Genomic DNA, 13,404 nt, shown 5'->3' on the forward strand with positions numbered 1-13,404 from the left:
TCAGTTGTTTCAACTTCAAAAAATGAATATCTGCTTGTAAATAAGAACATAACTGCAATAGTTCTGATATTACAGTTAGTAATATCATGAAATAATCCGAACTAATAATTTAGAGGGTTCTGATGAACTCAATACTTAAAAAATAACGACCATTGAAAATTTACTGGTTCTGCTACAGCCAATATTCTTCCATTGCTGAGCAATGGAAGCCAGATTAATGGGACAAAGATGAGGAGGAACATAAAACTAGGCTGATTCAGGATTCGAGGTCTTTTGGACTATAAAATTGTAAAATATTAATCTGTATGATATGCATTTTATTTATGAGTGCTAATATATATATATATATATATATATATATATATTGATCATGTATATCATATATGCACGCGCACACACACACACATGCACACACACACACACACACACACACACACACACACACACACACACATACATACACATACACGCATGCATGTGCATGGGGTTTGATAAAAAAGTAATGAGAATTTTTAATTTTCTCTGAAAGTATTTATTTAGTCTTCAATGTTTATTCAGTCCCTTGTTCAAAGTAGTTCCCCTGTGACATACACTTATGCCAACGTAGCTTCCAGTTTAAAAAAAACTGGCGAAACACTTATTTGCCTTGAGCTTGGCTTGTTTGATTTTATCTCATCTACTGCTGAAAAACATTCCTTGAATGTGATTTTAATTTTCAGAAATTAGAAAAAGTCACGGACAGTCATGTTTGAGAATAGTATGGTTGCAGCATCACTACAATGTTATGTTTCACCAGGAACTGTTTGATGAGTAAAGCAGTGTGTGCTGGTGCACTGTGGCATAATCTATGAGTTATCTCTCCAAAGTTCTGGATTGTTTCATGCAAATTCTGTTAGAATTGTAGGTAGTATTCCTTGTTGACTGGGCAACCTTGTGGTAGGTATTCGTGAAGAAAAATTCCATTGTAGTCAAAAAAGATAGTTAGAAGGACCTTTATATTTGATGCGCTTTTTTGGTCTTTGCCCCTAAGAAAACTTCCATTGAGGCAATTGAGCCTTCATTTTGACATCTTAGCTGTACACCCACATTTCATCACCAGTGATGATGTGTTTGATCAAGTCTGGGTTGTCAGCAGTGTCTGTAAGCATTTGTTCAGCGATGATGCTGTTGTTATTAAAAATTTAGCAGTTTCAAAATAAATTTGGCTTCCACTCGTTTTGTGTTCAAAACATTAGTAAATATCTTTTCACATGAGCCATATGAAAATCCTATTTCTTTGGCAACCTCTCTATTGGTGATTCTGCGATTAGCAAGCACAGTCTATTTAAAATTTTCATCAATGATTGATGCACTAGGACACAGACCTAGAGTCGTCTTCAGCGTCTTCTCAGCCTTCTGAAAGTGTTTCTACCACTCATGAACTTGTGTTTGTGATGTAGCATCATTGGCAAAAGACTTCTTCAACATTTTAAACACTTTGTTACACTTAATTCTGTTTTTATTGGAGAATTTCAGATACTCTGATCTGATATTTCACCACACAAAACATGACCGAACATAGTAAAGTACATGTTGCTTTTTCACTTGCCAAATACAAACTAAGCATAGCAGCTGACTGAGAATTAACACACATATATCACTGACAGTACTACCAATATATAAAAAAAAAAAATAAACTTAATTGATGCGATGCAGCAGGTGGAATTCAAAAATTCTCGTTACTTTTTGATCAGACCTCGTGTATATGTATATATATATATATAAAATTTTATATACATATACATTATATGTAACTTTACGTTTAATTTGTGTTGGCTGACATCAATTTTAAAAATAGTTATTTGTTGTGATTACTTTTACATTAGTCAATAAATAAAAATATAATTATTTGTAACTTGCTATTATTCTTTGAAGTTGGTTTTTATTTTTTTATAAATTATATTATTTAATTTACTACAATTGTAAATTGTGGTTATCTGTGCCAAGCTTTTTTATCTTGACTGTTACAGAGCTGATGAATAAAAACAAAAACGTTCTATAATAGCATCTTATATTTCACCTCAATTGGAATAACTTGTTTATTAAATAAAATATCACATATTTATTGGTTGAAATACATGTTAATATAATGCATTTTTTCTGTTTTATGTTACCATAACTTAAATCTCAAGGACAAGTATACATTAGAAAAATTTCATCAGAAATTGGTTTTGAACTGTGGAAAATATTTTAATAAATTTCTGATTACAGAGAAAGCTCACACAAGAAGGAATATCAGAAGTTGATTTACTTATACGATGTCTTATTGCAATTAGTAGAAATTTTGATAATATACCATTAATAGCATCATGTGATTATGTTAGCCATTCTGTTGCAATTGCATCTGCTGTTATACAGAAGGTAATTTTGTTTATTATTCTTTCATTTTTTTTGTTTTTAGTGAGAATATTTAAAAAGAAAATTATTATTTTGGATTGCTTGATTTGTTTGATGCATTTGAATACTTGAATCTAATCATTTAAAAATACCTGAAGCTTCTTTCTGGTACCTCTTTTGCTGTTTCTACGTTCTAAAAGACAAAATACTGATTCTTGGGTATTCTTAATTTTAATTTCTGATTCAAAAATTATGATTTCAGTTCCTTTTTTTGCATTTCCTTGTTAAATGTAATTAAAGTTAACAAAGATTATATGATACCTAAAGTAAACAAGAAGTGTATTTATTGAACATTTGAATCACCAGAAATTAATAATGTAGGATAGTTAACATAACTTAGGTACTGCACCAAGGCTCTACATTTCAGATTATTCTCTTCATTTTATTTCTGTTTGTCCTTTCATCATCATTATCTGGTGTCCAGCTTGGCAGCAGGTTCCTTACACCTTTTCTCTCCATCCTTCTTGCTCTAGTTTCTGATCTTCACCTGATCTATTAATTTCATCCATCTTCCTTGCTCTCTTTCTCCTTCTACTGACAACCCATTCAACGCAGTTGTCAAGATTGCACATCATGTTTTCTTTTATTTTAAGTACTCTTTCTTCTTTAATCCTGGTTCATTATTACCTCATTCTTCACTTTATCTATTCATCATACTTTTTCCATCGTTTTCCATACCCACATCTCAGAAGCTTGTCATCCCTCTCCCTCTTTTTCATAGTCCATCCTTACTTCCATTCAAGACATTTCATACCTAGCATTTGAATAACCTCTTCCTTAACTCTTAGGTTCAGACATTTACCATATAGTAATTTCCTCATTTTACTGAAGGCTTCCTTTGCTATTGGTTTCCTTTTTTCACTAACATTATGCTCTTCCAGTCCTCTGTAGTTCAAAAATTTTATACTAGTTTATAAAAAATTTTAGAATCTTCATAAAAGATTATTTTACTTTCAAATGTAAAAACAAAATATACAATATAACCAAATACACATCAAACTAACAACAATTTTGATAAATATAACTACCCTTGGTTAAATTAAACTGCAGTTTGCTTACAAAGTACTGTAATGAGCAGATTGGATCCATATTCAGCGGCATAAAACAAAAACTATATAGAAGTTCTCAAATTAATTGAACTTGGGCATATAAACAAAAATATTGATTAACATATTAAAATTTGATATTACACATAGCACATAAAAGCCTCGAATTTAGTTAGTTAGTTCTTATGAAATTTACAAAAAAAATACTATAGTACCATTTGTCACACCACTAAGCTTCATAATAGCTTTGAAAAAATTTTCTTAGTATAATTCCTGTTGTTTAAAAAGCAAATCATTTTTCTACTTCTTTTTGGAAAAAAAGTTTTTTTTGTTAATGTACTTTATGATTCTTTATGTAATAAGTCGTTATGTAGAATTATTACTTTCTTTTCTGTGTAGAGTTGCCTGTGATGTTGGTTTTGTTATCTCTTACTACTTTTTGTTTAACTGTTTTATTTTGTTTTTTAATTCATTATGTTTTTTGCTGGATAGTAAAGACTAGTTTGGCTGGATGTCATATGTTGTTATGGCTATCAAATATCAGATACATTGATAGCCAAAGCAATTTTTATTTTGATTTATAGTGCGTGTATAAAATCCAAAAGAATGATTCTCTTGTATTTTATTTTTTTGTTTTAATCAGGAATGTCTCATTTTTTTCAGGTTGAAGGATTAGTTTGTTATATGTTTTGATATGATTGAAGTTAATAACCTATGTTTCAGTCTTTATCATGTAAACTGAGTTATACTTCATACTGTAAACTGTATATTAATTTGATTCATTATGTAAGGACAAAATTTATAACAATGATTTATATGAGGAATTTGTGACTTCTTGTAGTAGTGGGAAAATTACTCCAAACATGGTTGTTTGTTTAGAAACAAAATGTTCTTTTAGTTGGAACAATTTTATTTAAAAACTAATAAATTCATAAATTGAACAGATTCATTGATTGAACTAGCGTTCAACATATTATTTTCTTGTTTGTTCATTATGAAACCATATATATATTGTTTACTAAATGAGATCAGTTTTTATGCTACAGTTCATTTTTTGTATTCCTTTTTCAGCAGCTGCCCTCATATTTTCAATTAAATTAATAGGAGTCCCTGTTAACTAGAGAAATTGAATTTCATTTTTATAAAACTGTTTTAATTTCTTTTGGCAATGTGGCATAGAACTAAATCTTGGTAGACTACTCCATTTCCTTAAAACAATTTTTGAAACTGCATTACAATCATTGCTTGCAAAATTTTATGTATTTAATTATGTTCAATGTACCATTGATGTACTGGCACTAATAAAGCCAAGATCTTTGATATGTTGATATAATTTTTTAATATTTTAAGATCATATTATAAAATATAATAAACTCATCCTTCATGCTGAAAAAACTATGAATCATAACTTGATTAGTGCCTTTAAATGTAAAAACCCCCCAAAAAAATTGTATCTACTAATTGTTGCACGTGAGCTGGTTTTTTTTTTTAATTTGAGCCTTTCAAACGTGCAACTTTTTGACTATTTCAATTCTTTTTGTCCAATTTCCATGAAACTCTTTCTTACACAGTACTGGTATCAGGAGTTGAATTTTAGCTAGCCAGTGAGATTTTCATTCAACTGCTAATTTTAGTTTAATTTTACACAAGATGGTTTAATGTCAGTTTCATAGTGCAAAACCAATACTGCATTCACAATATTTGACATTTTGTCTTATTTATATCCTCTGAAAGAGAATAATTTTGGTATATATTTTTTATCTATTACAAAAAGTATTAAAAATGTAATTTTATAATGAAATATTAAATAATTTTTTAGTAATTGTAGTTTAATACATGCTGTTTGTTAGATAAGCAAGGAATGTAACGTCACATTATTCTGACGTTTAAAATGGGTGTGATCAAACAGTGCAACTAAAACACTAAAAGAAACAAACAATTTTCTTGTGTTTGGGTTTTATATGTATGTTTTGCATGAAATTATATATGTACCAGAAATGTAGAGGGGTAAATCATATTATTTATTCAACATGTCATTATGAAGTTTGTGTTAAGCTTGCTTTAAATATATATGTTTAATTGCTTCTTTATGATATATAAATAAAGCATTTATAATTTTATTAAATAATCTTATATTTTAATTAGTACAAATACAATAGTTTTTTTTTTTTATTGTTTTATAAATAATTTAATTTGTAACTAAGGGATTGTCCTTATAAATATTAATAAATAAAAATTCAGGGTTTAAATCCTGGTCGTCTTTGGCATTTATCATACCCTACAAAATTTATTTAACATCAGTAAAGTGTAATAACATCATCCGTTTGTTTCCAAAGTAAATAAGTAAGTGAATAAATAATTTAGCATATGTTTATATTAATTTTTTTATATTGTAGTGTTAATAAATGTTTTTATGTACATTCAAATATACCATTGTCGGTTAATGCTTTCATAGGATTCTTACAACTGGATTTAAAGTATTTACCAAAATTACACGTATTTCTTTAAAAGAGTTGTATTTAGTTGTTATTAACAGAGATATTTGTACCAATTTTTATTGAAACAAGTCAAAGAATCAAAAGATAATGAAATTGTTTACAAAAATTTTTTATATTATGATAAATGAAGAAAGTTTAACTATAGATTCTCCATTATTGAGCATTGTGAGTCAAATACGTGTACAAGATTTTAAAGCTATAAAGTAGTATATGGTATAAACAAGGTCATAATGTAAAATTTTGTTAAAATATGTAGATAATTTACTATTTACATATGAATAATCAGTTAACTTTGGATGTGAAATTATCTTAAACTAAGTAAAATCTTAAAATGGTTAAATAAAGATATTTAAAGTCATCCAATGTTACGGGAACATTGTTGTTAAACACACTAAAACCAATTTAAAAAGTAGAAGTGCATATTTTTTATATAAATATATATATATTTTTTTTCTTTGAAGTTGATTTAAAAAGAAGAGTATGATTTTTTATATACATAATCATCTGCTATCTAATACAAATATTACTGTGCATAATCAGTCACCTTTGACCATAGTTAGATGAATTTCTTTAAAACGTTGTTACTGCCATGTGAAAATTTTCACTGTTCAAAATTTTAATGTAAAAAATGAACCAAATATGAAATGAAAATGACAAAATTGCTATCAAGATTAGTTGCTTTAAATTATTGATTTGGTCATTATAAATTAAAATATACAACACTTTCAGTATTTTTGTTATGCATTGTGATTTTTTAATTAAAATATTATACAAACACAGCTTTATTAAACAAACAATGCATAATTTTTAATTGCTTTAAATAATGAGAATGTAGGAATTCTATGAAAGCAATGTCCTGTGGTAATTTTTTATATATATATATATAAAAATATTGATCAATACTTAAATATAAATTTCAGATCTGTTTAGATGGCTTCAAAAAGCCATTCTTTGTCTATTGTATATCAGAAATTAACCTGTTGGTTCCTATTGTAAGTTTTCCTAATAATTGGAAACTGCATGATTTTTTTATTTTCGTATGAAAAAATTATATGTTACAGGAATAGTTTAGTGGTTGTAAAGGCAGGAAAAATATTTTTAAAAACTCAATGAATTTTTTTTGTTGATTTTTCAAGTTTCTTTTGGATGTGACATATATGGTACATGTTATTAACTAAACTTATAATTTTGGTTGTGTTTCATGAAGTTAATGAAATATCTGATCGATATGCAACAAAATGAATGAAGATGTAAAACATTCGAGTAAACAGTTCATTTATTTATTCGTTGTAAAAGTACATGTGTATACCATAAAATTTTTAAAACTCACATGTAAAAAATATTCTAAAGAAATATAAACATAAAAAACTTATAAAAATTAGATTTTTAAACATCTAAAAATATTAATTTGAATAATATCATAACATCTAAAAAAAATAAAAACCAATTAGTAATTAAAAATGAGACAAGATACAAAATTGTAAAAGAGTGTGGTTCTATATAAAAACCATTACATATACTTTCTTTTTTATATATTAAAAAAATAACATCTCATATTATCTCATATATCTCATATTATTTGTAATCAAAAAATAGTGGTTGGTAGTCAAATAATGTGAAAGTAAATAATTATTAATTATTATAGGCAGGCATTAATTATACTAAGCAGGGATTACCATAGGCATATTGTACAATGCCTGGAACTATAGGATGTGACCCACCCCTTCCAGTCTGCTGACCTACTTCGGGTGAACCCTTCCCTTTCAGTCGACAACTATGATAGGCAGGGGATACCAGAGGCCTGTTCTATAATGCCTGGATCTACAGGGCATGAGCTCCCACTTTCAGTCAACGGACCTACTAGGGGCGAGCCCTCATTTCAGTCGACTCCTACAACAGGCAGGGGAAAAACTGTAGTCCTATTCTACCATACCTGGAACTACAGGGTGTAAACCTCCCTTTAAGTTGCCTTGTATGACGGGCAGGGAATACCATAGGCCTATTCTACAATGCTCGAACCTACAGGGCATGAGCCCCCCTTTTAGTCCACTAGGGATGAGCCTCCCTTTCAGTCAACTCCTATGACAGGCAGGGGAGAAACTGTAGTTCTATTCTACCATACCTGGAACTACAGGGCAAACCACCCTTTAAGTTGCCTTGTATGTTAGGCATGGAATATCGTAAGCCCATTCTAAATACCCAGAGCTACAGGGTATGAGCTTCCTTTCAGTTTCCTCCTATGACTGGCATTGAATACTTTAGGCCTATTCTACCATTTAAGTGAACATATATGTAAGAATAATTACTTTTGCACACCTTCATTTGAAAATTCTACTGCTATGATGAACTGTGGTCAATGTTCTAATAAATCAGTTTCATTTATAATCAGAACCTGCTAGAAAAATATCCCTCTGTATTACTCTTTCCATATACCCAAATGTATAATAATATTCAATTTGTTTTATACATATAAAAACATAATGTTTTCAGTCAAAAGAAAAACTTATCACATTGAAAAATTATAATCATGAAAACATAGAAAGATGATATACTGTGAAGTAATTTTTAGATATAAGATATTAATATAATATACTTCACAGAGATATTACATACAAGAGCATATTACATACATAGCATATATTACATACAGCAGCTATTTTATACGTATAAATAAAAAAGGAATAAAACAAATTTAAATTAACATCATCATATAAGAAATATTATTCTCAAAACCTTTTTTGAATATAACTAAAGTTACTCATCCTTTCATTTTAAAGAATAAACATTAAAAATAAGATACTGTCATCCTAGTCATCAAAAAAAAGAGATTGAAATATTAGTGGGTATAGAAAAGCTGTCACCTATGGTTCAAAGGTAATTGAACCAATGATTTACTATGGAGAAACAGTGGGCACTAAGTAAGTTTTAAAAACTTATTCTGTCCAAAAAACATTTAAAAAGATTCAGTCGTACAAATTAAACAAAATGTTAAACTAATTGTATTAAATTGCAATATTGTTAATTATTCTTAAAAAAGGAGGCCAAAGTATCACAAGCAGATGGAATTCTGAAATAGTAAATATCTTTGAAGATGTAACTGTTATGTTGGGTGTGCACTGAAAAATGCTGCAATTAATTCTTGGATATTAATATCAAAGAAGAGTTGATATTAAATTTTCATTAGTTAAACTTCACCAAAATGAAAATGAAGAAAGTAACAAAGAGAAGTGAAAGTAAAGGAAGTCATGAAAATGTCTGAGGGCAAAAATTGAATTTAAACATAAGCAACTCACACGTTGAAAAAAAAGTAACGGAAAACATAAATATATGATTTTTATGAAATACAAACTGGAATAAAAGAAAAAAAAATTGACGATCAAATAGATTTTTACAGAAAATTAGATTTTTACAGAAAATTATGTATGTAATCATGCTTAGGTACTTAAAAGCATCTTTTATCATTGCACACAGGTGTTTATGTAACTTAAAGGAAGACGGGAATAGTGCTATTGAATCATTAGGTTTCTGTACTGTTTCAAACAATATAGACTGTCAGCCACATCCTATATGGACACATTCTTACAATATCATGCATTCATACAAGGCATGCATTCTTACAAGAATCTGTGATTGAATTTCCAAATAATACGAGTATTATTTTTTTCCCAGAATACAGAAACTGAATGAAACAAGTATCTATTTAAAAAATCTTTTCCTCTGAACTTTGAAAAATCAAAATATATTATATAGAATTTTTTTAAGCAGGGCATTTCAAAGGTATGATGGATGATGTTGGAGTGGCTGTAAAAAGAGAAAAGCTGACATAAATGTAACTAAGAGATTTAATATTATTCCTTCAGTTTTTTGAAGGCTCAGAAAAAAAGCAAAGCTGATGAATTTGAAATTGAAGAAAATATCATATATCTGGTATGAAAAACAGCATTAATAACGTTTTTGCCCTTCATATTATTGGTATTATGCAAGTTAGATAAAATACTTAGGAGTTATGTTCAGTAGGAGGCTGTTGTGTATCAATTGCTTTGGATCATAGAATTGTGACCATCATACCTAAAGGTAATATTTCGTCCAGAATAATTTACATCTATCAAGAAAACAAATGTAACTGCTAAACAGTTAAATTATAAAAGATAATATAACCTCATCTGAGGATAATTGTCTAGATATCCTAGGTTTGAATCAAGATATGCAAGCCATCTTTCGTATGCTACAAATTTCCATCTGGGCTAATAAAATACCAGTTGAGCCAGTAATGTCATAAAAAAATTGCTTATGCATAAAAAATTGCTTGTTATGGAACTGTAACAATCTCTCTACACATCCACTCAACGATGAACTGTTGGATTTTTACTTATACCTTCATTTATAATAAAGAGGATATTAATTTGACAAAGAATGTATGTTTATTAATTATTACTAATAATATGTTATTGTTACTATTGTTAATTATGTTATATCATCCTCTATGTTAATAAATTACTTGAATTTAATCAATGTTCTGATATCTGTATATGGAAAACATGAAGTTAAAGAATAGTTTTTAAGGTTCATATCTAGAGGAAACAACTTAAAAACAATTTTTTTAATGATTTCATCAGTAAAAAATACTTAAAAAATAAATATGGCAAGTCTAAACTTGTCATTTCCTCATCGAATTTCTCATTACTTTTGTCAAATGGAAAACTTTGTTTGCATAATGGTGCATGTAGACTTGGAGTATATGGTTTACCTTTTTCTTAAGCTTTCAATTTTTTATTAGATGTTTTCTTTTTCTTGGACTGTTTTCCCTTTACCTTCATATTGTTCTCTTTTTTCTTAGCTCCTTTTGTTTTTCTTTATTGGGTCGCCCTCAGTTATTTTTTTTTTATTAGCGGTTTTATTCTCAGAATGTATTTTTCGCTAACCACCAGTCTTTTTGTCAGGAATCTTTTCAACAGCTAACTTACTCAGAGATAGTGAAGAAAGTTTACCTCCCATATCGCTTCTGGTTGATAAGCAGAAATTGATGGGATTAGATGGATAAGTGATATGTTCTCTGGCAAAGGTTCACCTCCCATATTACGTTCTTGTTAGGGAGCAGAAGTTGGTGGGACAGTATGGACAAGTGTATCCTTTGGCAAGGCTCATCTCTAGTATTATCTTCTTGTTGAGAAGTGAAAGTTGATGGGATTGGATGGACAAGCGATGTGTCTTTTAGTATATGCCCTCCTCCTGGGTCAGGTCTTTGTTCACAACTGGAAGTTTATACGACAGGTTCCAAGAATATGAGTCCTTCTTCTTCATCATCATTAGTTAAAGATAAAAAATGATGATCAGATGGATCAGGAATAATAAAAAAAATAGGTAAGATATTTCTTATTTTTTTCTGTTGTCTTCATCTTCTTCATCACTAGAAAACTGAATGTAATCTGGGTTGTTATCTTTTTCATTGCAGCAGTCTTTGCTCACATTACGTGGTGGGAACAGATCACCCATAATATTACCATCATTCACGAATTCCTTGTCCATAACTGCAACAAAATAATGAGCATTAGGGTAAATAAAGAGTGACCAATATTAATATCATTTATTTAGTGTTAGCATTTTTTTCCGACACTGGTCATTGTAGGACCATGTCAAATAGTATATTTCTGATTAGTTTCTTAGTTTCCCATACTCCTTCATTCTTTCACTGCATTCTTTCAACTTGCCTTGCTTCTTTCTTCTGACTATTTTAGAATTTTTATGTCAGATTTTCCATGTCACAGAGAAGTTTGTGTTGATCATAATGCATGATGTTTCATATGTGGTTCAACCAATAAATGGCAGTTGTAACACCTTACACACTATACCATATATGGAACATTTAAAAAAACTAAATTACGGCTATGAAAAACTGTTAATTATTTATATATTGATCATGATGTAGTAACTACATACCTTTGGGAACTCAGTAATATTTTTTTCCAACAGCAGAAGATAGCTAAATTCACTACTTTTATGTACTTGGATTTTAGAAATCACGAACTGATGTGAAACCATAACCTCAAATAGCAGATACTGTTACAGCTAGTAAGTGATTCAACCTGGTGAAGAAACAATGAACAAGCATGGCTGTCTGTTACTAAGGGATAACATGTGTTAAATGAAGTTATTCTTAATAGTTCTCAATAGAAAAAGTAAAAAATTGATTGTGTCATACATGGCACTGTATGCAGTAAAGCGTTAATTAAAAATTACATTCTCTGATGAGGCATTTTGTAAATATTTTTTATTATTTTGCCAACATAATTTTTGGGTATTGGATTTTCATTGCAGAATAATATTTTGTTTGATTTTCAGTATTTTTGTGTGAAATTTCAAGAAAACTAAATGGGAAACTTGCTTTCACATTTCAGAAATCCTTAGTTTATGTTTGGTAGAAGTTTCATTTTGTTGTTTCTCTCAATTACTTTTTTTATTTTTACAGTCACAGGTTTCTTGGATTTGTGTTAATTTTGAATGCAACTTCTTTTATGGGCAGTAGTTTTCTTCGACGTATGTAAATTCTTAATAAATATAAAACAAACAAAAAATGTAAAATAAAATAAGCTTTTGAAAAAAGTAAAATTGACCTAAAACAACTCACCGAAAGATATAAAATAATAGCTTTTGAAAACCATTAATTTTGATTTTTTGAAGTGTATATAAAACTAAGGATTATTAGATTGCTAGTTGTTTTTAATTTGGTGCCAGCTTCTAAAAATTAAAATTTGAAGAATAATTTAAAACTACTATTTTATACTTTTTGGTTGGGTTGGTTCCTTTTTAAGTGTATGTTGTGTTTGGGGGAAGTGTATGTTATGTTATGCTTTGGGGGTTATAAGTTAATATATTTGTCTTTCATATTAATTCTATCAGTGTTTATTACATTTTATAAAATTAAATAAAAATATATGTATTATTTTTTTTTGTATAATTTAGATGGTTGGAGGCACTTGTAATTTTGAAAATGAAGCTTTAGAATTTTGCCTCAGCCTATGCCATCTACTGGAATGTTTATACGATCCATATTTTACTTGGAGACATTTTTCACCATCAGTTAAAGTTCCTCTTGATAAACTCATATTCCAGCCTGCAACTCTTCATGTTGAAGTTATACCTTTTATTTATGGTAAGTTTGGCTTTCTTCTTTTCTTAAATTTTTTCCGATTTTAAATTGGTATCAACTACTGTGCTTAATAACATTAATATACTAGTTGCACACAATGTAACTGGATCTAACGTTGTTTAACTTTGATTATTCATGGGTTCAGTTTATTAATTATGGCTTTGACTACTGGTATTTTATTCTAATTTCATTCACATCCTTTAAATTCCAGAATTCTACTCTTGATACGTTCCATGTCTTGTGAGCCCATCAGATCGTAAAGCTTGCAATCTTATCA

At 28.9% G+C, this 13,404-nt stretch overlaps 1 protein-coding gene across 1 annotated transcript in view; it reads left to right on the forward strand.

The window, feature by feature from the left end:
• The window catches only part of LOC142328087 (neurobeachin-like protein 1), a 116,162-nt gene that overhangs the window by 13,669 nt on the left and 89,089 nt on the right, over window positions 1–13,404 (forward strand). The window contains exons 3-4 of the mRNA XM_075371575.1: window positions 2,251–2,400; window positions 12,941–13,130. Coding sequence (XP_075227690.1) covers window positions 2,251–2,400; window positions 12,941–13,130 — 340 coding nt within the window. The remainder of the gene's footprint in view (window positions 1–2,250; window positions 2,401–12,940; window positions 13,131–13,404) is intronic.

Source organism: Lycorma delicatula, chromosome 7 (assembly GCF_047948215.1).
Source record: "Lycorma delicatula isolate Av1 chromosome 7, ASM4794821v1, whole genome shotgun sequence".
Classification (NCBI taxonomy): domain Eukaryota; kingdom Metazoa; phylum Arthropoda; class Insecta; order Hemiptera; family Fulgoridae; genus Lycorma; species Lycorma delicatula.